At 32.3% G+C, this 27,987-nt stretch overlaps 2 protein-coding genes across 3 annotated transcripts in view; one reads left to right on the top strand and one right to left on the bottom strand.

The window, feature by feature from the left end:
* The window catches only part of LOC131853083 (E3 ubiquitin-protein ligase MYCBP2), a 134,464-nt gene that overhangs the window by 83,938 nt on the left and 22,539 nt on the right, over positions 1 to 27,987 (bottom strand). The window contains exons 23-34 of the mRNA XM_059203893.1: positions 27,733 to 27,837; positions 26,402 to 26,635; positions 25,280 to 25,489; positions 24,565 to 24,699; positions 23,827 to 24,005; positions 23,478 to 23,718; positions 22,636 to 22,799; positions 22,064 to 22,229; positions 21,134 to 21,258; positions 20,175 to 20,279; positions 19,626 to 19,795; positions 17,339 to 17,513 (exon numbers count right to left, since the gene is read on the bottom strand). Of these exons, the coding sequence (XP_059059876.1) occupies positions 17,339 to 17,513; positions 19,626 to 19,795; positions 20,175 to 20,279; positions 21,134 to 21,258; positions 22,064 to 22,229; positions 22,636 to 22,799; positions 23,478 to 23,718; positions 23,827 to 24,005; positions 24,565 to 24,699; positions 25,280 to 25,489; positions 26,402 to 26,635; positions 27,733 to 27,837 (2,009 nt within the window). The remainder of the gene's footprint in view (positions 1 to 17,338; positions 17,514 to 19,625; positions 19,796 to 20,174; positions 20,280 to 21,133; positions 21,259 to 22,063; positions 22,230 to 22,635; positions 22,800 to 23,477; positions 23,719 to 23,826; positions 24,006 to 24,564; positions 24,700 to 25,279; positions 25,490 to 26,401; positions 26,636 to 27,732; positions 27,838 to 27,987) is intronic.
* Positions 448 to 15,493, top strand: LOC131853081 (uncharacterized). 2 transcript variants are annotated; one of them, XM_059203891.1, is made up of 3 exons: positions 448 to 625; positions 13,043 to 13,224; positions 14,118 to 15,493. In XM_059203891.1, the coding sequence occupies exons 2-3, from the start codon at positions 13,081 to 13,083 to the stop codon at positions 15,300 to 15,302; spliced, it is 1,329 nt and encodes a 442-aa protein (XP_059059874.1). In that variant the 5' UTR covers positions 448 to 625; positions 13,043 to 13,080; the 3' UTR covers positions 15,303 to 15,493. The 2 variants fall into 2 exon arrangements, with proteins under 2 accessions (XP_059059874.1, XP_059059875.1); XM_059203892.1 differs by lacking the exon at positions 448 to 625 and adding an exon at positions 12,855 to 12,943.

Here is a 27,987-nt window from a genome sequence, read left to right as displayed (position 1 = left end):
GTTAGTTAGTTAGACCCTAGTAATCCTCGGTTAGAGTTTCCCTATTTATTCAATCTTTTCTTTACAGTCTGTTAGTAATATAATTGCAATTTTCAATTGTTCAACTACAAATATGATAATATTTCGACTTTGACTATCCCTATTTATATCCTGTTAATATAAATTAGGACAGTCAAATTTTTATTTGCATCGATTGTAATAATACTTTTTATAATAGTTTCAAGTTACACGCATGTTGATGTCATACGATTTTTGTCACAATATAGTTTTTGTGAAATAATATCTAAGTGGTTTCAACGTGTGACACTCCAATTTCAACCTTAGTGTAACCATTGCACACACGTAGAGACGTGAAGGTCGCGCGAACAGAGCGGCGCACGCGCAACTATCCGCGAGCACAACCGCATCGGTCGCCGTCGCGAGAACCGGCATCATTCGACGTCCGTACGGGACTGTGCATCCCATCCAAATATACAATACGACCGGAAGATTTATTATTGACGAAGTAATGAATAAAACTTAATTTTACATACAAACTTATGTGACATTTGTCGTTGATACTATGTCTATTGTTATTGTATACATTAAACATAATTGTGTATCAGTTCAAACCTGGATTCGTGAGGTGAGTGCATAAACATCTTTATATTTCTTACATCAATTATCTTGAATAGTACAAATATGTTAGTTGAATTTTGGCACCGAGTCAAACCGGCAATCTAAAACACATGTCTACACAAAACCTTATAATTGCGTTCATGCGTCAGTTATGTTCGAGTGTGCATAAATTTTTATCATATATTATATCAGAAATATAGAGAAGCCAAAAATTGTACGTAACTCTATAATAAATCGAAGGAACGTAGATATATGGGTTGATTGTTATTCGTATTTTATATTTCGTATTGCTTGGGATATATTAACACAGTCTTTTTTACATCCCGAATGTCAAACACACTATTGTTCCACCTGGTATAAAACGATATGAACAGCAACACGGAGGAATAAACTCGTACCCTAGTAGTAAAATGCGTTCTTATTCATGAAGACATTATTTATTATGCCTTTAAACTTAATTAAAATCATTCGACTTTGGTTTCAGTAATCATAATGCATCTTAATACATATACAAATCCTTTGTTGTAATCTACAAAGGGACAAAGTCACCAGCGGCAACTAGTATCTAGTCATACACTGAACTGAATTAACATTTAATTAAATAAGATGTGAGAACTAACAAATTAATGACTCAGATCAGTAATTCAAAACAATCAGTAATATATAAATATTTTTTACCTTTCCGTAATAACTTATTGGTACTAAGTAAAAGTGTGACTTGTTAATGTCAGAAAGTTCTAAATTATGAATATGCTATTTCTCATAGTTATACATAATAAATATGATGAGGTATTGGGTTTTATACAAAACATATTAGTCATCAAATATCATTACTAATATTAATATAATATATTTAGCAAAAATAAATACAGAATAAATTTTAATTATCCAAGTAGGTGTATACTTGGATAATTAAAATGTTTACAATGCACCCGTACGAAGCTGGGGCGGACAGTTAGTTTAATATGAACACCGACTAAAATAAACACACTCGAAGAAGAGTCCATACTAATACATTTATTGCGCATCTAATTAATTTAAATGCGTATATTTAATAAGTTATGGCAATAGCGAGCTTGTCCCATTAGCCAGAGCATGAGAACAACGGCCGCTAGGAGCCTACCGTAAACAAACCGGACGGTTTTAAGAACTGCCCGTATAAATAAACATACTAATGTGCTGCATTGATTCATAGAAACAATATTATAAACATACGGCGACAATTGTGCTTACATATTTGACATTTATTAATTTTTTTGAACATATTCCATTATTTTATATTATTTCTAGTTACTAAATAACACATTTGTCCATTTCCGTATAAAACATTCCAAATATTTATATATGGTTTTGTTTTACATGTTGCTGTTTGATTTGCAATACTATTATTTATAAAATCAATAGAGGAGGAAGGATTTCTAAAACAGTTTTAATAGTTACGCATTTTGTTAAATTATATATGAGTATCTCTGGGTACAGACCAACGCCCTTTGAACTAAAGAATTATCCCACGCACAGGAAGCATTGTCATGATTTAACTGAGCCGTACACTCAGGATGAAGAAACTCAGCGAAATTGTTCCATATATATTTTACTAGCTGACCCGCGCCACTTCGTCTGCATCACACCTATTTAACATTTATTATTATATTTCACCCAATTTACATATCTGTTTAAATTATCTCTTTGATATTCTGATGTATAAGCTACTGCTGTAAAGATTCATCAAAATCCGTTTAGTAGTTTTTGCATAAAAGAGACCAAACATCCATCTACATATGCTTTCAAACTATCGTGTTTATAATATTAGTAAGATTCACAATAGGCATTGTGAATGATATACCTGGTATAAAGGACAAATAACATCATAGTAAGTGTTAACTTATAATTTAATATATACATATTTGTTACATAATTATTTACCTACAATTATATTTACAATATGCATCCCGCGACAATGTCCGTGAGAAATATATACCATCGATGTTCTTCACAATTAATTAATAGATAAAAGAATTTTTTCCCCTTATAAATAAAAAGTTCTAATTTCTATACTTATTTTTACAACACGAGAACTTGAGCAGAGAGCTATTATAGTTTTTAGTTAACTAAAAATATCTTATTAGCTATTCATTCATTTTAATATATATTTCATTCAGGATTCAAGCGATAATCTTTAAATTAAATTCTTTGAAAATCTCTTACTACTATGCACTGATTTCTTAAATATAGGTATTAATTTTTCCAATTAATATGTATATATATTTTTACAAATATAAAACGATACTTATAAGTAGGCGATTAATAAAAAAAGGTAACGTTTCATAATGTATACGAATAAATAAAATATTTATTCATATATTATTTACGATAAAATGGACTGAGTACCTCCCCTTTTTGAAACTCAATTGAAAAAAGATTGATGTTCCGATGGTATTCATGTTAATTTATGTCTGAACTGAGGCTTGCAAAATGTGCCCCAAAGCATCAATAAAAAGATACAAGATCAAGTCCACATCAACCGTGTTCAACGTTGCCGGCGTTATCGTAATATTCCTGCAGAGTTTCCTACCCTGGGGTTAAAAACTTTTAATTAATTTCAACATTTCTTTTTGGCCACTATCGATTAAAGGATTAGTAAAAGGTTGTTAGTTCTAAAAAAGTATTTGACTTTTCAGTCACATTCAAGTTAAAAACCAAATATTAAAACTAAAAATCTGTCTGACATATGTATATATATAATACTAATTATTTAAATTTACATTAGGCGTACTATAAATATTAGCTCATGTTATAAAAAAAAGGTATGATATGACATTCTCAGAATGCGGGCGTATAAAATTCAATACTTATGTGTGTAGTGTAGTATCACGAAAAGTTATTGCAAAGGGAAAGAGTAGCGAAAGTTCGATGTAACCCGGTCACTCAATTTGATATATGAAGATCAATAAAAGCCGGTTGCAAAAAACTGTATTAAAAAAGATGCCAAAATATTGAAACATAAGAAAAAATGTTAACAGTGATTAATGATTTAATTTAATTTTAACGATATGTAGATATTTTAAGGGACCGCGCCGACATAAATATATCTCAGTTAATTATGGAAAAGAAACGAACGAAAATAAAGTATGTATAAGTAATTTGTACTGTATCTAATAGAATAACAGAAATTACATACTAATCGAACAGCAACTACACCTTTAAAAAGATTTAATTATACAGAATATGTCAGAAATTATCGACACTATCTTTTCGGGACACAGCCATAGTAGCCGTGATTGATTACTATTTAATTAAACATAAATGTGTACATTTACAAATGATGATAATGTAGACATAAACTTCCGTATTGAGAACATACCGTGAGCTTGCAATACGCAATATATGTATTTGTCTAAATAATATTGTAATATTAACTGTGCTGTTTAAGCATACAATACAAAACATATAAAACGATGTCTTCAATAGTCACATTTTTATATTTCTAACACTGTTCTATTTATATCTATACATAGCATTTACAATAACTACATTTATTGCATTAATATATATAAGATTTGGGATTAAATAAGCTGTCAAAAAGGAAATAGCCTGTTTAAATTTAATGGAATAATCTCAGTTGGCCGGTGAATGCATTCAGGCAATATCATAATAATGCCAGATACTTGTGCAATGTGATGTATCATACACATGCGTTCAAACATCACAACTGAGAAACACCCAAAGAATAACTAATATTATTCATTATTTAAACTGAACTAACAATAATGTATTATAGTATAATATCTACTGACAGGCAAAGATAATATTCACCATTTGTGGTTAGCAGTATTAATATAGTTTTTTAACAATCAATTTCAAAGTTGTAGACGTTCTGACACTTCTTAGCGTATATATTTTTATTAATTCTAATCTGCTTCTCATATAAGTAACTGTATACTATATTTTTTATTACTATTTAAAATGTTGTAGGCATGAGACGAGTCTTGCAAGAGTACGAAGTAAGAGAAATTTGCAGGTAGATCCTTACGAGGCATTACTAAGTATATAACGTGTATGACATTTGGTCTCTTATGGCACAACAGGCATAGTACCGACCACGGTTCTCTTACATATTTTACCAGACAGGCCTGGTGATATGTCTATTAAGTTATTGACGTAATGCCAATTTTGATTGTACGAATGATCTACGTTGACGAATCATCAGTTTAGGATAAAAGAATACAAAATATTTATTAATATGAAGATCACATTATACAGAACAGTATTGTATTTAACACTTACATAAAAGACACGAATAACTTCGTGCATGTGTGAACAATTTACATCATACACAATAATGCAATGATGTCTAATGTTTATCTTTTTCTAACTATATAATATAATATATAATCTTTCAATTTAATTTATAAATAAGTATAATCTAAGACAAACGAAATGGAGAAAAGGTCCTTCGGTTAATCAGTCATATTAAAGCAAATTAGGTCGTACTATTCAACAGTTGACCTGAGCAATTAAGGGGGCACTTTAGTAATAATTTAAAATGTTGCGTACCTGAAATGTATGTTGTTAGAAGATCAAAATACCTATGTCAGTCTTTTCAAAAAACATTCTATTCAAAGAAACTTTTATCAACATTCCTCGAATAAAATTAACAAGGAAATCTTGAAAAATACGTATTGGTGAATAAAAGCTTTGATCAAAAAACTGCTAACCAACATTGCTCAACCGAGAATCGAACTAAGAATTCCGAAGCTGAAACCAATGTAAACATTCATTCAATGAAATGAACACAACTACAATGTTTTTGAAACCAGAACAATTAAATGTATACAATGAGACCAAGAAAGGTTCGTGATTTCTCGAGCTCGTTCTACATTGTTTTCCATAAAACGATAAGCTTTAACTTGGTAACATATTATGGAAATACCAGATACAAATAGTTTATTTTTTATTTAAAGTTGTACATTTTAAAATATAGGTAAAGCAACTACTTATATGACATAACTATGGAGTAAAAAATACGAGTGATGATACTAAATATTTCTCAAGATATATTATATAATTTTGTTATACCTACTATATTACGATATTAGAATTTCATCTCAGCTCTTATAATTTAGCACCATTTCTAAAGATAAAAAAACTTTGAAATAGTTAATCAAAAATAATTTGTAAACAATATTTATTTAATTATAATGTTTATTATATTTGCTGTAAATTACATGAATGGGTTCTTCACATACTTAGAGGTAAAATTTCACCTATTTCAAGCTGAAGATCAAGTAACCTATGTACATATGTAGAATATAATGTCCAGAAACACTCCATCATTTTATACAGCCAACATTGGTATTTACATTTCACGTATCTCGGAAACGGCTTTAAGGAATTTTATAATTATAACCAGTAATAATCGCTAAAACTATCGAAACTCAGAACTCTAACAAAGACAGTTTTAAATACAAGGTAAAAAAATGGTAAGAGCAATAAACAAAAAACCAGTTTCTATGTAGAACTAGTTTTGTTTGTACAAAGTAATTTTGGTCACACAAAAAGCCATATCGCCTGTATGCATAAGAAATCTTTCCAAACATAAAACTTATTTATAAAGAATAATGAATAACGTTCATATTTTACTATTATCATTAAAAAAAAATAACGGTGGCGCTTTATGGCAGGTGAAAAGAGTTTATTGGTCTATGTGGTTTATGTACAACATCCGACATATGTGGTTACATACTCGATGACGACCGAAACGTGCTCTGCAAAGGTTCGTGCTTAATTCATTTTCCAACGACTGCAAAAAAGGTCCTTTAAGTTTACAAAGATATACTCGATATTTTCACCCTAACAGAACCATGGTTATGCTAACAACATTGTTTGCTGTAGTAATATTTTTATACAAATTATTTATTGGGGCTCAAAAGACCATTTCCTAAACGTTGTTTTTTTTTATGTAATTTATGCTAACGAATTAAAAGGTAGTAGGTGGTAACCGTGGACTATATACATGAATAGTACCACGAATATTGCATAGCATATTATGTGATGCCCGTGTCGATATGATTTCACTCATGCGTTGCTATTTCAGAGGACTAATGTATTCTGTCTCTAAATCTTGTAATTTCACTGCCGTATCTCTACACTTCAACCGGCTTGCTTGGCGGCTGATATTAGTAAGATACCTGTCTCACTCATACCGAACTTAGATGGCTTTTTACTCTTACATCTATTAGATGTATGGTTTATAGTACCAGAGGATACTTATTGACCATAGCGACAGAAAGATCTCTTAACTTTAAAAATTACTTTAATTAAGAAACGTATTTAAACAAAACCCATTCAGATAATTTTTATAACTAAAAAGGATATGAATTTTTTTATACAAGCAAATTTCATACCCGTTCAATACAAAATATACTTGTACGCTCATCGCTCCGAGCGATATAACTTTATTTGTTCCACCGCAGTTCTGCACGTTCTCTTTATCGTTAATCTAACAATGAAAACCAAAGAATATGCCTATTACTTGGTTCAACATTTAGATGGCTATATACCGCAGTCATTTGAAAATAGACCTTATGCCTTATACAGGTATGATGTAATACCTAGAACCTTGAAAATAATATTTACGTAAATTGTATTCGAATCAAGCAAGCAAATATCATCTATAGACAACGTAGATTTGTTATTTTTACTAGAGTGGTGTCAATTATTCAATAAAATAATAGTAATAGATTTCCCAAAATGGCTGACAGAGTAATCGTAAGTGTCATTTAAAATAAAAGATATTAAAATAATACAAATACTTATAAAAATAATGGTGAAAAAATCTCCAACTAACATATTAAACTCCTTACGTTAAGTTATAGTATTAAGTTAATATGGAAATAAGAAGCTGATAAAATACTGATTCACCTACACTAAACACATCGCCTAATTCGTGCTTTTAATCAAATAGGACGCATTTAATTACTAACTAATTGAATATCTGATGGATTCTTATTTCGGCCTATAATAATAGGTTACTATATCCTTATAGACCAACAAAATGTAAGTGTAATTCATTACGCTTTCGATATTAAATAATGCATATTCTCATTGATGAGATAAATACAACACCGTAATAGGGTCCCAGTGGCATTAAAACGGAAATTGTATTAAGTAAAAAAAATGTTAATGTAAATGCAGACATAAATGTAAGTTTTACAGTATTATGAATAACGACCCTGATATCAATGACTTGTCTCCACGAATATTGTTATAAACAAACAGATTATTCCTTATTAAAACGTATTAGGTACTATTAATAATTATATATTTATGTAATAAGAATATTATTACGAGGAAATAATTGTTACTATATGTATATATAAATAAAATTGTTAGTAGTTAAATCGAATATAAATTTATTAATTGAATAATATGCAGCGCCTACGGATTTATAAAATATATTTTCTTATTATCTATAGGGCGTGCCATCATTTGTCAATGATTTGCATTGAATCATTAATGATATATCAAATGAGATCACATAGTTGACGTCACTGAGTGAACACTAAAACATGGTTTAATACGAATACCTTTAACTATAACTCCGAGTACCTGATCCAACCAATCAAGATGAATGAAACGAGCCTAGACTCATTTGAATAATTTACATTTACAAAATAACAATGACCACCTTCTAACAAAGTTACCAAGATCAGACCAACTTAATGTATTGGCGCAGATTTTACAAATATATTTAAAAGATGTTAGATATCTTTTTTTATGTCAAGCACACAAACGCAAAGGAAGAAGTATGCTAAACCTTGTAAAAAGAATGCTGACGTGAATTACGCTCACCGGTGGACGAATTCATTTGAAAAACTGTATATATTCGTGTGGTCCGAAAGGGATCGGCCCGAAAACACGCCTACGAATAGCCAAACAAGCTTCATAGTTGACACAGCCACATTTAATCACCGCTGGTACTCGTAAACTCGAGTTGTTTGTTCTTTATGACGAAGTCGGACACCAAGCGACTATTTTTCAAAGGGTCATAATAAAATCTAATAGCAGAACACGGAACGACTGAACAACCGCTACAATAACTACGGCTACTTAAATAATGAACAATAATAAATGCAAATTAGAATGGTTAGACTAATTAAAGACATACTGTTGAATATATAAGCTTTATGTTACGACCTTGGACAGAAATAATTACTGAACGTTATAATTTAAGAGAATTCTACTCGAGAAAGATACTGTTAAGATTTTATTAGACCTTTATTACTTTGGAGTTTGAACTTTATATTAGAAAAATATTATATAGAGGAAAAGTTTGGGAATTTTTATGTACAGGATAAACACCAGTACTACGGAGCCGATTTTGAAAATTCGTTTATTGTTATACAGTTTATTTTTCTAGGCAGGGATATATACTATAGAACATCACACCACAATCGAGAGGCGACAATGAAAAACGTTGTTGCGCGGATCAGCCGATTAAACCGCAAAAACCTATCAGACTTCAGAGACTGCCTAAAACAAAATTTCAACAAATCATTTCATTTTATAAACTTCATTATTGACGTTATCTCACTGCAGTAAACTTTATCTGAATCAGTTCAATAATATAAAGAGATGTAGGCAGACACTCACACCTACTTCTGCCGCATGCAGTTTATTTTACCAGCTGTGTACCGCATTCGAATCTTCAGTTGCAAAGGGAACATGACTCGGAAATTGTAGAATATTACGGAATCAGTACATTTTAAGATCTTTGTGGTTCTCCAACGATTACCACAGTTTATCAGATGAGTTGTTGTTTATCGCTCCAGTATAAAGAGACTCATTTTCGAATACATAACTAAAGAAGTCGCATATAAACTCTTTTTTATTTTAATACAAAATGATGGTATCGTATGATATCGTATCGTAATGACTTATGCATTTTGTACACAAAACTGTTTGACTCGTATGATCATTTAGTTACTTTCCGAAACGGAAATTGCACTGTCCTGTATGACAATATAATAGGGCGAAAATCTGTCAGTACTTCAATGTAATTAATATGGTAGTCAAAAGCATAGTAGATTGTCGATTTCATCGTGAACGTAATAAAAACTTGGGTACTATATAAAAGGCAAAGAAATAATATTTTAATAAGTAAGTTTAAGGGGTATCTTAGATTGTTTATGTTTGCATCGGTGTTTTCATCACAAGATACGCCGTGTTTCGTTCCAATAATGTAAACCACCGGCGAATATAATTCACGAATTTATTTCGCATGCGTAAACACTGCCTATATATTAATGCCAAATAATAACAATTGTAATCATGAGTATGAATGTCTATAATGGTGGCTTCTAAACATATTGTACCTGTACATATTTATAAAAGTCTAAATATTCATATATTACCTACTTAGATTTAATTATACGTTATGCTATACATTGTATTTAATATCGATATTATTTTATGCAGGTTTCGTATTCAAAAATAACATACAATTGTATAATCGGTCAGGACTTAACATTTTAGTTTCCATTTTCTAACTTTATGATTGATTACAAATTAGAGCACGTATTATTTAAATAAATCACATTTAAAGCAGTCGTAATAACTGGAATTAGTAATGTTGATAAACAAAACTATTAATTGCATTGTTTGCACTATAATTCACCGAACTGCAACTATGTATGCACTATTACTATGAAACCGTTATTGATGCAAATAATTCGTTTTGCTATTGTAATATGAGATGGCGGGTAACGTACGTACAAAATATACCGTTATAAAGAGGACACCTTGTTAGTATAGCACTCTTGATTCAGTTACTGTACTTTATGAAGAGATGACGGCTTCGGTGATCTACCGGTTTAAACACACCACATCAATTCTGATGATCACTGGTTCGATTCCTCGCACGGTGCAATATTTGTATTCATGCGTATGATTGTCTGTATATATCTCGGTGTATTGTATCTTCATTATAAATGTATTTACAAAAAAAATCTAATTATTTATATAATTTATCTAGTACTCATAACACAAGCTCTGCTTACTGTGGGACTAGATGACGCTGTGTTAATTGTTCAGTTATTTATTTATTTATATTTTCTAACCACGCAAAAATGTCAATAAACGTATTAAAATAGAGGTTACAATAAAGTAGAACTCTTTTCGGGTGCAAAAGTTTTTAAAAAATATATTTAACATAAATATGACTCATTATAACACACAATGATGAAACGTACTAATATTACGCTGAATTCTTATTTGTCGTAGGTACCTATTAAAAACCATAAGTACTAATGCGAATTAGGAAAATTCCTTACAGCATTGTAATAATAATTTTGTTGTTGTAATATTAATATTCCTAGTTTTCCATCGGCTTCAAAAATTAAGATAGACTAAAAAAAACTCCAAATATTATCATAAAGTTTTTCACGGAGCTCTCAAAAATAGAACGTACTTTTGCAAGACTATATTTTGTAATTATTTAGACTATTGCGTAAAATTAAAAACTACACCTATAATTACAACTCAATTATGCAATTTTGTTTATTTTCGTTCAGCTATATTCACTAAACATAACACGCATGTCACACCTACATCAATTCTATAAAAAACGGTCGAATTGTATTTTTTATTTATAACCTTCCTGGCAATTTTACGCCGTAAAGAAATTATGTAATATTGGTGATGTGTCTGTAATTTTTTGTACTGTTGTTGTACCTAAATTTCTCCAATCTCGTTATATCTTCCTTCAATGAATTTCTAATTCTTTCGGTATTTACAAACTGTCTTCTCGGTAAAACACTTATTACAATTTCCGTCCTTATTTTTTTTCGACTTGACTCCAAGTTTTTCCATACGAAGGAATCTATATCATATCTATGTTTAGATCTTTTTCTTCACATCTTTAATGACGTTTCCATGAATATTATGATTACTTTTAAGTCGCAGCTCTACAGTAAAAAGTAATATTTTTATTTCTAGTCAATTATAATTTAGATCTATTAAAAGGTTTGAAGTATAACATGTACTATACTTCCGTACCTTACGATTTCGTTAGTACAGATATATGAATACCGAGAATCAGGCAGCGTGCATGCTTTCGTGATGATGCGGCATCCAGCATTTTAGTACACCGTTATTTCCCTTCAATAAGACGGATTACATCATCGCAAAAATATTCAAAACTGTAGAGTCGATGAATTAAACCTTACTAAGATTACAAAATAATATGATAGTTTGGATACATGTATATAATATTTATTAATTTACTGCATTTAGTAATTTATATAAAATTTAATTAACATTTATGGGGCTGATTGGTTGAAGTCATACCTTTTTACGAGTAAATTTTAATACTTTATTTTCTATCTATATATATAAAAAACTATTACCGAATATGCATATATGTATAAACGCGTATTTAATTCAAAATAAAATAACTACCATGTGAAAAATTATATTAAAAAATATTGACAAATTGACTACAATTAACGGATTGAACTTTGATTTTCTTCATGTAATTTAAAATAAAAAAGAAGGCAACATTATATATAAATAACGTGATTTGTGGAACTCCAGAACCAAAAAATAATATACGTATATAATGATCTAATTGAAACCATTTCGACTACTAAACCGAGCCCTTTTGTGGTCGTGGGAATATAGCTCTTGACCTCATAAATTTATTACAAATGGCGCGCAAAACACTGCCCCGTGACTCGGTGTCCGAGACTGCGCGTTGACACTATGCACGACTCTCTTATCAATGTTATCAATTAGGTACAAAGCCATGCGTTCTCCGCGTAGGTACGTAATGGCACCTATCAGGCTCGCTTCATGATAATAGTATTTTATTTTAATTAAATCAAGACGGCCAACAAAATATAAACAATTTTAATTGTGTTTATTGTATATCAAGGCGACTATATCGGCCTATTCTTCCAAAATATGTAGTGTTTTTTACAGACAATATGCTTATTTTGATAACATTTAAAACTAAACCGTTAAGTAAATATTCAAATTCTATAATTACAATAAAAAAATACATTGTAATATTTAAAATTAATGTAGTATCCGATGTATAGTTGGTACGTTATCATAAACACAGTTTGCTAAACCCTGTAGAGAGAACGCCCTACCTATAGTTATAAATCGAGCACCATTTTATCTGATAAGACGGCACCGATAAGCCGATAATAACCAGTTGACTCACAATCAGAACAATTCCGAATGCTACACTACAACAACGCTCTGAAACGTGTGAAAATTTTATATTTCATAGCAAGGATCTATCTATCACCAAGGATATCCTGTAATTATCTGCTAATATAAAATCTAATATAAAATTTAAAGTTAAATCAAATTTAAAGAAGTTGTAGTTAATAATTCAAGAAATTGTGTATTGTTTCAGCGTTTGAATATTCCAGTGAGATGGTGACATGATTTAGCATGCGTTGGACGACGTGGTGGCAAGTTCTATTCGCGCTTACGGCGCAGTCCCTGGCGCAGGGGATCGTCCCTACCATCTGCGAAGAGGAATACTGCAGATGTGACTCCTTTACAAGAGTCATTTGCAATTGCTCAGATAATACTGTACGTATACAAGCTTTTAATTACATTAGGTGCGTCCGTCTCTTTAAGTGAAAATAAAAAATAATGTATACATTTAGAACACTTTCTTGGTTTCAATGTTTATTATAACAATTTTTATTATAACTATCCTTACCACCCAGTTCCGCTATCTGATTTAGAAGAACTAGCAATAAACTCAACTGGTACTTTTTTAATGTTATAATTATATAAATCAGTTTAAATCTTTAAAAAAAAGTAGGTATTTGTATTCTAGTTTATTTGTTTTTATTTTTAAGTGTTTACCTGTATCCATACTAATGTACATGCAAGTGTCTGTCTCTTGGTTACCATTTCATTGCGAAACAGCTTTGAAAATAAAGATGAATTGCATTACAAGGACAACATAGACTATTTTATATCTCAAAAATAAAATGAGGGTGGAACGTTTGTGCAGAATATCAGAACGTTAGACTTATTTTTAAAAAGTGTTAAAGATAAGTATTAAGTAGTTATAACCATTATTACTATATTACAAATTTACAAAAAAAATTCAACCAAACTGACAACGTACAGGGATTTTATCTATTCTTAATATGTATGAATGAATGAATTGTATAAAAAAATGTGTCTCTAATTGTATCACTACTATTATAAACAGATAAGAAAGTGACCGGCTGACTCATCGCCGTGAGCCGAAACGACATAAGGCAGAAACACAAAGAAAATTATTTTCTATGACGTCACAAATATATGGAGTATCATATTGCTATACTAATACTAAATTTTGGGGTTGTTTACTACTTGTAATTTAAACACAAAGATATATTTGAATCGTTTCTATCATTTCGTATACCTATATGAAGAAGTATTGTAATGAATACAACTTCCATTATATGAGATGCTTTCATTTCCAGGATGCGGAAATAACTCTTAGACCAGATGGGGCCTATAGAGTACCATCTACGGCAAGTGCTATCATAATACATCGTTGCCATCGAGTACATTTCCTCTCGGACACGGTTCGCGATCTGATTCACTTACGCAACGTGGAAATACAAGATTGTAACCATGTTGTCATCAACGAACGAGCCTTAGCGTGGTCACCGTTCCCCAGAGAACCTGATATGAATCCTGGCTTACGAATTTCGATCAATAATAGTACAGTAAACGAGATCGCGTCACATGCGATTCAAGGACGAGTTGACGATATAATAATAATGAGAAACAGGATCGATAACTTAAAGCCGTTTGCTTTCTCTAATCTCGTTGGTGTTAAGAATGTTGAGTTGATAAACAACGCATTCGACACTATAGGTATACAACCGTTCAAGAAGTTCTCCACATTGAACTTTGTAATGCGTGACGGGGTTGTGGGAACACTGCCTAGTAGGTTTCTCTCTAACGTAGATGTGATCGAGTTATTTCACATAGAATATGTACAGATACAGAATATAAATAGTTTAACGTTTCTTGTCAATTCACCAAAGAGGGTCCTCATCGAAAGTAATGTCATAGGCACATTGGAAGCTGATGGATTTCACATAGTCACAAGAGGGCCCATAACATTTAGAAATAATACCGTGCAAACGTTGGCACGAGGTGCTTTTCTAGGATTCACAGCTGACACGGAGGTCGCGTCAGTTATGGGTCGTCAAGAGCTGTTGATTGATAACAATACCTTGTCAGAATTAGTGCCATCTGCGTTAATGTACAACAGTACGACATTGACAATGCGTATTGGCGATCTCAATTTAAATAAGTCCTGCTCATGTGAATTAGTGGAGGAGTGGCGTGATGTGATGTATGAACCAAGTGGCATAATCACCTGTTGGTATTCATTGGAAAACCAGTACACGTCATTGCGATTATATTCTGACAGTCGGTGTGGTGAATTTAAACAGACATTTTGGATCTACGTAGTTATAGGTATAGTCGTTGTAGCAATAATATCCGTTGTGGTTATAATTTTTATAGTGCGACACGAGAATAAAAAGAAGAAAAATAAAATGCAGATTGTGTTGCCTGACGGCAAAACTTATAGAGAGACTGAAGTCCACATCGTAGTGGAAAGAGCAGAACTGCTCTCGACTGACTTTTAGCTTACGGAACATTCCGCGAGTGATTTTAGTTGCGTGTAGGTTATTCTACCTCAGTGTCACTCCGCTATATTGTGCCAATATAAATTTAGCTTATTATCAGTATTATAACGCATGCGAAAATATTTTGTTACTTCATATTTTGTTACCCATTGCCTTAAATTATTTTTGGAAATTTCTTTAATAAAATTATATGTGCGAGATTGTTTTTTATTTATACCTTTTAATCATAATTCATGAATTGTAAAATTGGAACGTTAATAGGTCCTGTTTTCAAAGAATATATATGTCAAATTCAAGTTAATGTGTTTTGTAACTTTAAATTTTTAAGCATTATTTAAAACAAAATACTGTACTCCTTCTTCATATAAACCGCATTATAGTCAAACGCAAAATTGAGGTACTTTATTATACGTATTTGAGGTATTTCGCATCACGTATAATTAATATTGTAATTACACTACTGTTATCACTTTGTCTTTAATTTTTTTTTATTTGCAAAGCGCAAAGCGATTACGATATTTTTTCTGCAATATTATGCGAATGTTTTTATTGTGCATTTAGTTTATTTTTGTGGGCGTATATGTAAAGGAAACATTTATTATTTGTAATCAAGAATACAAACATTATTACTGTACGAGGATGAACCAGCGACCTTGAAGTCGACGAAGTGCGTTAAAAATAATACCATAACTATAAGCAGAACAATTTAAAGTTCATTAAAAAATCTAAACAGAAAAAAATGTACCTAGAGCTAGTCTAGGTAACCACTTAAGATACCATCAGTTGTCGCAAAAATGGGAGCATGCTTAAATATAACCACTGTATAACTTTTCCTATATAATTATAATAATTTTTAGAATAAAAATAATTTATTGCTGAAAAGTAAATACATTTGTACTTAATTAAATACGGCAAAAAAGACCCGATTCTGCTTATGGAATTGGACCCATTTGTCCCGAGTTTGAACATAACATAAAAAATCGGGTAGCACAACACAACAACTAATCTATAATGGGGTAGTCAGAGGCAGGATCAATTGCGATTGTCTGAATGCGACTCTTCACATACACACGTTTCGCTCGGTATATTTGAATACAAAGAGATGAGGGATGACCCTAGCCGTCTGTTGGATTAATTTGATTTGTTATCGTAATTTTTCGTCAAAGGAGATACAGTCAGAAAATAAATTGATACACAAAATGTTTGGTTTCGGCCAGTGTTGAACTCACAACTAATTATGTAAGGATATAGACCATTATGCTCTCACTGTTTTAAACCAAAAGCACTTATATAATAATAATGTACCATAAAAATGGTAACAGACTGCTTGATATCGTTGTTATATAGTAGAATCTAAAGGAAAATAAAATAAAAAACAAAAAATATTAAAAAATGCTGTATTGAAGTAAAAAATATATATTTAGTACCGCTGTTGCACCTAACATAAACAAAAACAGATTCACAAAACATAAAATCATTAAAATTAGGTCAATAGTATGAGATTAAGCAAACTATAAATAATGTGTTACCGTAACATAAATTTAGGCTAGAATAATGTTATCTTTCATGTATGCTTCGTTGTATGATGTTTCATATCCACATACATTATTTTGGGCCTACCATCATCCCATTTCACCTTCTTAAGGTTTAGTTATTATTTTTCAGTTAAAGTTGAAATCTATTATTAAATCACTCTCGGACAGCTAGTTCAGTTGAGAAGAACTAGGAAGAAACTATACTGGAACATTTTTTTTTATTGTAGAATATATAGCCTGTAGATTCCTAAGTATTCAATTCCAAAGCATACCCATAATCTGTTCATGCGTAAAATAATAAGGGATTATCTCTCAGATAACCTCTCAGACATTCATCTACACATTTCATTTTATTTTTCGTGTTTCTGCACATGAATTTCATATTCATATTCCTGCATGGCTAAAAACAAAAGGTCCCATATTTGGACTTCGTTTCCAAATTACAAGGACCTAGAGCTATAACAATACTATTTCTAGAAATAATAATATATTCCAACTCACCGTATAAGGGGAAGACCTTCCAGAATTTGGTGAATGGAAGGCGGCGACGAGAGTTCCAAGCCTTTGGACAAGAGGAGGTTCTCGCAGCTGTCATGTCCCCACTCTGCACCTCTTCCACCCTCAGCACCTTGACTGGATCCCATCATTGCAAGCATTTGGACCTCAACTATAGTTGCTGGGAATAAATATGAATTTATATATAATTTTTATTTTTACTTTATGTCTTATATAACATAGAGAATATAGGAGCTTGCGGTTCACGAGATGTTAAGTGATTACCGCTGCCTATGAGCACCCCCATCACCATGGGAACTACGAAGTGTGTTGCCGGCCTTTTAAGAAGGAATCATGTCAAAAAGGCTGTTAGCCTACTGATAAGTGATAACTGACGCCCCCCTTCCATCATAACTCTAGGGATACCACTCATTCGTAGTCTAAATGGCAACTAGGACTAAGATACCTCTTATTCTGTAATTTCACCCGAAACACATCATACAAAGTTCCTTGGCTGCTGGAATTTGTGAGACATTTATACCTATGTAAATGAGTCAATAAAGTATGTTTTATATGACACAATTAAATTCTAATTACAAACTGCAAGGCAAAAAGCACTTGCGGTTACACAATACCTACAGTCATTATTAATTTTGATAAGGTCAATTTTATGGACACTCATGGAAAATAACAATTTTATTTCTACCAACAGACGTTGAATTGGATGACGTACCCGAGTTCACGAGTATATTTTGCGAATAAGTTTAAAGTCATATTACGGTTTTTTAGAATTTGTATTAGTACATTTTACTATAGTAGCAGAGGTATAGCCTAATAATATATGTTTATAATATTAATAATAACTCGGGACTATTAACACCGTGCTATCTAAGCCTAAACTAAGCTATAGCTTGAACTATGGATACTAACAACTGAGTCACTTCTTTTTAAATTCTTTTTTTTTAAACATATACATAAGGACTCAGCAATTAATTCCTTATGTATATGTTTACAAAAATAATTAGTTCTAATATTTATATGGCATGAGGATTCGAATCCGAGACCATTGGTGCTAATACAGTGTGCAAAAAACCACAACACCACCGCCCTCAATATTGGCATTCTACACAAGCACACTACACGATATTCGACACCTGCATCGGTATATTCCGGTCACGCGTACAATCATCCGTTGGAAATGATTAGACACAATGATTCATTACGCACTTATTAGGTATATGTAATTTAATTATTTTACAACTCTATATCCCTCTGCAAAATGCTGCAGCACGCTGTTGTTTTGATAATGAACTATATTTATAATTCAGCGGGTTATAAATATAATTTAGTATCAAAACAGCAGCGGGGTTGCGAATCTTGCAATAAACATAACACTTATAAGATTACCAGACACATAATAACAATAGCAGACTTCTATTTTACACTAGCTGTGCCCGCGGTATCACCCGCATGCTTTGTGTTATTCCGACGTATAAGCTATATCGCCGAAAAGTATCATCAAATGCCGTTCAGTAGTTTTTCACGAAAGACTAACAGTCATCTATCCATACTCACGAACTCTCGCGTTTACAAGTAATAAGAATAGCGGGATTATTTATAATTTAATTTTATATATTTTAAAGTTTATGAATAGACGTAGAAAAAGGACTATACGCTTGTGCCATCGTACTACATAGAATTATATTTATTGATCAGGGTATTTTCGATGCATTTATAATATGTATGTATTTTCAAAATGAAATGTATTTAAGTTCTACTAACTCAAGCCAGGCTTAGTTTGGGACTAGATGTCGCTGTATGAATTATCCTGGGTTTTAATTATTATATTATGTCCATTAATAAGGTCGCCTTATAGTAACTATGCATGTGTCCTTTGATATATTGTATGTGCTTCTTCTTTACTGTATGTTGCAAATAAAGTATATTCTATATATCTATAATGTTTGTGATTTATGTTGTTCACAACATAAATCACAAACATTAGACAGATGGTGGATGCCTTCGTTGGTCTAGCGGTTTATCACACCGCCTAACTTGGGATAGTCGCGTGTACGATTCCGGTGCTACCATTAGTATACATTAGTAGGATTATAAGTATTGATCTGGACATCTTCTTTCTTCTTCTTTTAAGCATTTTAAGAGTAGTCAAGTATCGATAACTCAAGTCAGTTTTCGTTTGGTACTAGATGGCGCTGTGTGAATTGTCCTGAGGTTTTATTATTATTATATTCATAAATGTTTTTGATATGTATGTATGTAGGTGTTTTCTTACAGAACGACAAGGGTGGTATTTCAAGGTCCGGTGCGAGTAGACGTGATGCACACGCAGATCCAGCATATACCAATTCCATTTCTAACAGCGACAGTCCCTGGCGTCGCGACGTGAAAGCACAATCCGGGTATCCAATACAGAGACAACGGAAGCCAAATCGGTTCTCCTCACTAGATAATATTAAAATATTTATTAAAATATATTTAAATTATTTTTTCAAATACCTAGTTTTCTCTTTTCAAAAGCATCTCAACAACAAACTTCTTACTGACTATTTTATTACTAGACAGAATATTTTATTTTAACTGCAATATATGTTGTCATTAAATATTTTATTGACCAAATAAGACATTGAACAAAAGGCGGACTTAATGCTAGAAGCATTTTCTGTTAATCAATCTTTGGAATAAACAGTAATTCACGAAGAATTAAGTAAATGAAGATAATAACAAAATAATAAATATGTAATTAATAATCAATAAATTTAATTAAAAATACTTAGTATTATGTCTATGGCCGAATAATAAAATGATAACATAACCAACTTACCTATTTGACTTATTGTATTCATTGAGATAGTCAGAAGCAGTCTCTAAAGAGAATATGACTTCGCGACCTGGTACAATTATAGCCTTTTTTGGCCATTCCGCAGCTCTAAAAACATATAATTTAATAATATAACTAGTCTCTTATATAAACTAAACAAAGTAATTATGTTTTCCATTGTACTTATTAAACGACTTAAATGATAAACGGCAGTGAAGAGAGTGCTCTGCGTTGCTTTCTACATCGTCTCGTGTGTAGAAAAATCGGACCCAATTTCAGATCAGTATATTTTGCTCCTTATTTCAGTGTCGTGTGTAGACAATCTTACAGTACATATACACACAAAGGTATATGTTTTGAATGTCCTAGAGATTATAGAGACAAGCAGTATAATATGTTACGGTATATATAGAGGTATATCGTTTAATTTGATTCCATAGCTGTTATATAACTTAATAAATGTACAAAAAACAATTTATTTGACTGTAAGCAATTGTTATTTCCATTTCTTGTACATGTTTGTATCTTCTTGTATTGCCATTCTAAAACAATAAAGTGTGTTCCCACTTTAACCAGTAATTTGACTACCATATATCTCTTACCAATATCCTTAGATATCATCTCATACCCTTAGACAAGTGTTAGAAAGCGTTTTGTTTCGCGACAGAAATAAGAGAGACAGAAATTACGTAGACGACTCTATGCAAAGTTGGGGAAGGGGATTGTTAGTAATGTGGACCAATAATCCTGCTAGCAATGTACCATGTGAGATTGACCTCCACACGGTTCCCCCTGAACACCATTCTGATGAAATCCTGGTGAATTTGCCACGATGAGCTAACTGATCTGACCTCATTTGCACCGTATCATTGTCCACTGGTGCACGGCGCACCATTCCATTGTCATCCATTAAAAAATAGACTCTATGCAAAGTCCGGTTAAGGAAGCAAAATAGTACTCACACGTTGGATAATTTTGGCGTGACATTAATATAAGTGCGGTTGTAGTGCATGCAGGGCGTCTCCGTCTCGCCCTCGTCCAGTACTTCGTCTGCACGACTATCCTCCGATGGCAGTTGTATCAGACGCTATGACATATAATTCGTTGTAACCAGGCCTTTACCACTAACCGTAAAATGAAATTAGACTTCCACTTCCACTGAGAATGCATATTCTCAAAAATGTAATAAATAGTTTATAGTTAGAATTCTATCTAGTAGTAAACATAAGTGCAAGACTATATTAATAAACAGTAATCACAAATGTTATCACATCCGGTTTTTGACAGTAGTGAAGAACGCAAGATGGCGCCCTATCGACGATGACTCGGACAAAAAGGGCATTATACTAGCAGCCCGCGAACGGAACGGACGTGTTGTGAACAGGTTTCTAATATAAATATCTATGGATATATCCCACAGTCATAAACTTAGCTTTTTTTTGTAAATATATATATGTACATATATAATTACGTTCACCAGTAAAGAGGGTTCTTTACTGTCCCCTATTATACAGATATCACATTTATTTCATAAAATGTTGTAGATCAGTCACCATTTTGTATAAATAGTTTTCAAAGAGACATATAGCTTGATCATTATAATACTATCATATATTTAAACTATACTAATATAGGAATGTTTATGTTGTGCAGGTATTAAATAAAATCGAAATATTAGTTACATTTTTACGGGTACAATATGTGCATCAAAATTATGTACTCCGCCACAGGACATACGATAATCATGAGCTGCATTTTGGTTTCTTTCTCGATCCGTAAGAAATCAAACTAAATTGATTGGAGGACGAATACTTAAACTATTGTTAAAAAAAATTATATGTGCGTCCAATTAAAATGCATTAGATTGGGATATTGTAATAAGCATAACTTACCTTGCGGAATGGCGGTTCCAATACCCGCATATCATACGAGCTCTGGCATCTGGGTTTGGGCACACCGGCCACGGCATATATTGTGAGTGTATCCTCGGGCTGAGCAGTCACACTACGCGGATCCATCTCTAGGACTACCCAAGACACGTTGACAGGAAACAGGACTCTATTCATGTAAGAGTAAAGTCTATGTTGTAACATGTGTAATATGTGCTACAATTGTCGTATTCATAATTCTTACAGTAAGAGTTATATTAGTTTTATTTATTGTGAAATTTGTATTATTTGATTTGGACCAAATAAAACCAATAATTTAAATTCAGTTTACAACATTTCGTTTTTTACTTTTGGTAAGTCACCGAAATGCTGTCATTGGGTTTCTTTAGAAATGTGCTGTTGATAAATATATTGGATTGAAAACTGTTAGTTTTCTAATAAATAAGTAATAAAGTGATGAAATGTTAAAATCGTATTATTTTCACAATACAGGAAGAGGTTAGAGTAAAAATATGTAAACCAGAGGCTATTTCTCGAATTTATCATACTTGTCTATATTATTTAAGTCTACTTGCCTCATGTTGGAGACGGTAGCTTGCTTATATGGATGTTCACTCTCGATCCACATATAGAAAGGTTCGGCGAGGAACCCTAAATCTTCAACGGCCGGTACAGTTATATTTATAGCAGCTACATGCGGGAGTATATTACGAATGCTCTCCAGCAGTTTTACTACGCTCTGAAAAAATGTACTAAACTGTATTAATAATTTGCTAAAATTGGTTGGTACAGAGGACCTACAAATATTGCTTTCTTTTATTTAATAAACAAAAATATGATACTTTATATAATACCTCAAACATTGGGAAACCACTCATAAACGATACTTCCTTCTCTATTTCAAATAGGCTTATACGAAATTTGATAATGATTAGAACTGTTAACAGTTTAGCCGTTAAAGCGCTAAGTTCAAAACAAATTTAAATGAAATATTTTTATTCTTATAAGTCTACAGCCAGTTCGAAATGTAGTAAAATGACTATAAAATATATTCTAGTAGATATTATTATTGTAACCACATGTGATCGTCGCATGTGGTTACAATAATTAATGTATGAAATTTCAAATAAAAAGTTATATAAACAGTTTATCAATTTAAATCGTAGTCTCTTATCTACAATATATTTGTATTTTTTAACAAATCAACTTTGAAATCTTCCAAAAAGTTCAGGAATGATTTCAAAAGAATTTTCACCATTCATATGCTACACTACTGTTGAGTAATGTAGCCTAAATTTATTATTAGAAATAATTAGGGATGAACCCCACACATTGGAGCCGGTCAGAATTTTTCTATTCTAATTTTGTAGTATCGCCCTGTGTTTCTATATCACTAGATTATATAAAGAAAACCAACCTTAGAGTCATTCAACTCTTCAAGATTGGCCAGTGTATAAGGGATAAGCGTATTGACCACCGAAGAAAAATTCAACTCGAATGAATTGCGTCGCAAATCCTCCACTGTTACTTCGTTCCGCAGAGAGCGGAAGAGATCCGCACTTCGCTCCAAGATATCTGAAGCGACGCGTAGTGTTATAGCACGAAGAGCCGTAATCTGAGTATCAGGACTGTCCAGTACATTTTGACTCTTTGATGTCCTGTTATTAAAAACGAAAATAGAGGAATTTATTAATTCATCATTCATTATTAGTACATAAACATGATATTGTCAATTACAAAATACAGTATATATGTAAACTACTTACCCATAATAAATAAAAGCGGGTATTTGTCCTCTAGCCAGTGTAGTCCCATTGAAGCTCAAGGAACATGAGAAAAATTTAAAAGTGGTTCCATCAGGGCCCATCACTGAAGGCAACCCGCAATCGCCATTAGCCGTTCGCCCACCGTGATTGCACAGTCTCAAGGCATAACGAAGATCCTCCTATAATATGTATAAAGGTCACTTATGTCACAAAGGGTAGGAGTAATAATTAAAAATAGCATGTGTTTTTGTATATTTACATAGGTAATAAACAAGGAGAGAAAAATAGGCGAGCACGGAAATATTTGAAGGATTGTCAAGATGTTCCTTGTTGTAAGTACGTATGTATGCTAATCTCAAAAACGATTTAAACGAATTGAATGTGGTATCTACTTTTATTTAACTAGCTGGGCTCGCGGTTTCACCCGCGTTAAATTTCAATATATATATTTCAATAAAAAATATAGCCTATGAGTTATTCTGACGTAAGCTATATTACTGTAAAGCATCGTCAAAATCCGTTCAGTAGTTTTTGCGTGAAAGAGTAACAAACATCCATACTTACAAACTTTATAATATTATTAAGATAGCAAACTTTCTGTAACATTAATGTATTACTTCAATCTATTCACTAATAAGGAAGTTAACCTATACTTATTCAGAATACCACACATACAGTCGAATGCTATGTTATTGATAAATATAATAACAAAGATAGTAAGACAAATGGGTGACTAACCTTTAGACAAATGGGCCGATCAAACTTTATCTGCACCATGTCGTGTTGACAATCTGATGATGTGAAAGTTCCACGTACCATTTCTACGCTCACCCAACAGTGGCCCGGATCTGTCTCCTCCCCCGTAGCTCGGAGCTGCAGCAACAACAAAATTACTTGTAATGAAATAGTGACGTTTTCATTTGTAATAAAGGAAATGTAAAAATAATTAAAAAATAACATTATTACTTATCTAGAGTAAACATAAGAAAATAATGTACAAAATAAAGTCCGCAACGCCATCTAGCGAGTAATGTACAAAGTAAATTACCTTTTAATATAATTTCACAAACTAGAACATGTTCACACGACATGGACTTTAAAGTTATAATGCATAAGGTCTATTTTTATGAAACATCATTTTTGTTTATAAATTTCCTGTTCCTTAAGCATCCTTGGAACGGCAACTTAACTGTTCATAATACAACCACCTTGACCATTTTAGAAGCTTCCAACTAGGAGAAAATTTGTCATTTTGACCTGTCTTTTTAATGGATTGATGATAATGGTATGGTTCACCCGCCTGCGCTATCGGTTAACGGTGGCAGAGCACCAGTGAAGGATGATAAGATGAGCATGAGGTCAGGTCAGTAAGCCCATCGTATTAAATTCAACAGGAATTCATCACGATGGTTTCCAGAGGCACTTTGATGTTTATATAAAAATGATCACTCACGCGTAAATCCTGGAGCAGTTCCAATGAATACTCGTAGCTGCCGAGCCCGCTAAAGACGCATGCGCCAACTAGCATCACACCGGGTCGGTCAACAGTAAAGCAGATAGCATCAGGGCTACCATTCCCAGTATTCCACGACCGGGATTGGTTCACACGCATGAACCTCGAAGGAGTAACTAAATGTTTTATAGTACTCGAATCTTGATCTTCCTATAAAGAGAGTGGGGGATTTACACACAAGTAAGATAAATAAAACGTTTATTGGGAATAAATTTTAATGTAAACATCAGAAACGTAGGTATTTAATATAAAATTGTCTCTATTTACAAACAGAGAAATGCCTATATTATTTTACTTTATATATTATTACACAAGTATGATAACATGTCATAATATTAATGACAACTGATTATACCAAATCTGATAAACAACTAGTACCTAGAATGACTACGATATCACCAAGTAATATGCTTTCATGATGTAATTCAGTTACAAGTTACACTGATTTTCTTGGGTCTGATGATTGTGTACCCCACCGATCGATACCCCATCCAAACGGGGATAGGAATTACGACGGCCTGAGCCGGGGTTAGAAGAAGGACCCCTAGCGGTGCCCTCAGACTACAGTCGTATCCGTCATTCGGCAGTTGGCCTTCAGCCGCTCCATAAATCCTTCCGTGAGTTTGAAGTGTCATCTACACTCGCCCCCTATCGTCCGGAGAAGCTGTAAAGGCCAGCTCTGACCAACAGCATTAGAGTAGTCCGAAAAAAAAAATATCACAAAGAATTATTACAAACAAATACAAAGAAATAAATTGAAGTACGTAACACTTTATGATGTATTCGAATACGTCCATTTTTCGTGTATTTACATCCAAAAGATAATGATTTCAAATCTGACGATACAAAAAAAATCTGACATATTTCTGACTGACTCTCCGGTAAAGAAAACACCAACTACCGAGATGTCTCTTCCTACTCCATTCGGTCATGACAGTAAGTTATTATTGTAGAAGACGGACGGACTAGATTCAATAATAAAAAAACTGTTAGTATATCTTGCTATTGATACCTACATCTATTATATATCTATATCAACAGTCGTAGATTTTTAAAACTTACACGTATGTTTGTAGCATTATAAGCTAATTCAGCTATAATCCTGGCAAGAAGTTTGCAACTATAGTCAGATAGTCTTCTATACTTGTCGTACTCGCCGTGGTCATGAGTCTTTGTGCATGGACGCGTCTTCATATTGTCTTTGATTGGTGATATAACAATATCTAGTAATTTTGATACCGCGTCGAACAAGTGCCAATTGGTATGAGTAGATTTGCTTTCAGTAGATTCCGGTGGCTAAAATTGCATTAAATAAAACATTAAAACAATGTACATATACTGATAACTCGTAACTTCAAATTAAAGAATTTATAAGCATTATAGATAAGCAATTTTTGTAAAATGCTGGAACAGTCTTCCATTCGACAGAAATGTTTAATTATTGTCACCTTCCTTTAAACAGCTATAGTTGTTGTAAGCAGTTTATATTAGCGACTTTTGCTATTTAGATAAAATCCAACGTCCTTCCTGGTGATACAATTTATGTTTATGTCCATTTTTATTGTAATCCATATAAGAGAAATGGCAATAAAATAGACACGCTTTCATAGTTACAATATTATAAGGTATGGATTACTAGCTATTACCCTTTTGATTTTGATGAAATAAAACAACAACCTATACTCGTCCTGTGACATAATGTCTCTTAAAGTACAAAAAAATAATCAGATCAGTCTTTTTATTGTGTATCTTATAAGAAAGCAGACAGACAGACACACTTTCACGATTATATCAATATGGATATGCCAAATTTAATCTGAAACATCCAGTACTCTGTACTCTTTTGTTAGAAAATATTTTGATATGTTAGGTCTGTACTTCATAATGTAACTTGTGTTTATTAGTATATATTATTATTAGTGTCTTTAGTTTTATTATTCAGTTATGCACTTTGTTATATACACTGATGTCACTGCAAATCAGCGACGTCTTCGATGCCATGAAGCTACGTGGAACCCTTTTGTAACTTAATAATTGTATTTCTATTGCATTTCATTTCATATATATTCTCATTAATTTTATAAAGCATTGTTTCTTTGCTTCTTACAAAGACATGTAGAACTTTTTGAGTGCTAACTACCAAACAGCATACATCATAAACAATAGACATACATATATAAGTAATAAGTTACAAAATAAGTAAGTCGAACGATTGGAGCAGACCAAGCACAATCAGAACATATACAGATTACATTCACAAGTAAGATGGATGAGCCAGATAATATTTCAGAAAGCGTCATAATCATAATTACAATACTCAACAATATACGGAAGGATTTTTTGGATTTACCTTTTAATAAATTTTATTACCAGTTTTATATTCTATTACAAACCTTTTGAGCATCCTTACGATGTGTTCTAGGGGGGATAGGAGGAGGTTTCTGGGCGTGCGACGAGCGGGGTACTGTGGCTGACTTAGAAGGCATTTCTTTCAGAACCTTATTAAAACAAATTGTCTACTTTAAAAAAATTTTGATCTTCTTAAATTCAATTTTGAGAGGCCAGATTTACTCACAACATTGTGAGTATGTACAAATAGACAATTCTTTTTAGCACCACATGACTTGCGCAGTAGTCAATTTGTGGAT

This window comes from Achroia grisella, unplaced genomic scaffold (genome assembly GCF_030625045.1).
Source record: "Achroia grisella isolate CSIRO2021 unplaced genomic scaffold, CSIRO_AGI_Agris_v1 utg874, whole genome shotgun sequence".
Lineage (NCBI taxonomy): Eukaryota > Metazoa > Arthropoda > Insecta > Lepidoptera > Pyralidae > Achroia > Achroia grisella.
This window is presented reverse-complemented; position numbering and strand designations above follow the sequence as displayed.

What these genes read in the sequence shown, in the direction of transcription:
- LOC131853081 (XM_059203891.1), top strand. Translation starts at nt 13,081, where the DNA reads ATGCGTTGGACGACGTGGTGGCAAGTTCTATTCGCGCTTACGGCGCAG. An exon ending in GCAATTGCTCAGATAATACT is followed by an intron (nt 13,225 to 14,117) that starts GTACGTATACAA and finishes TTTCATTTCCAG; the next exon opens with GATGCGGAAATAACTCTTAG.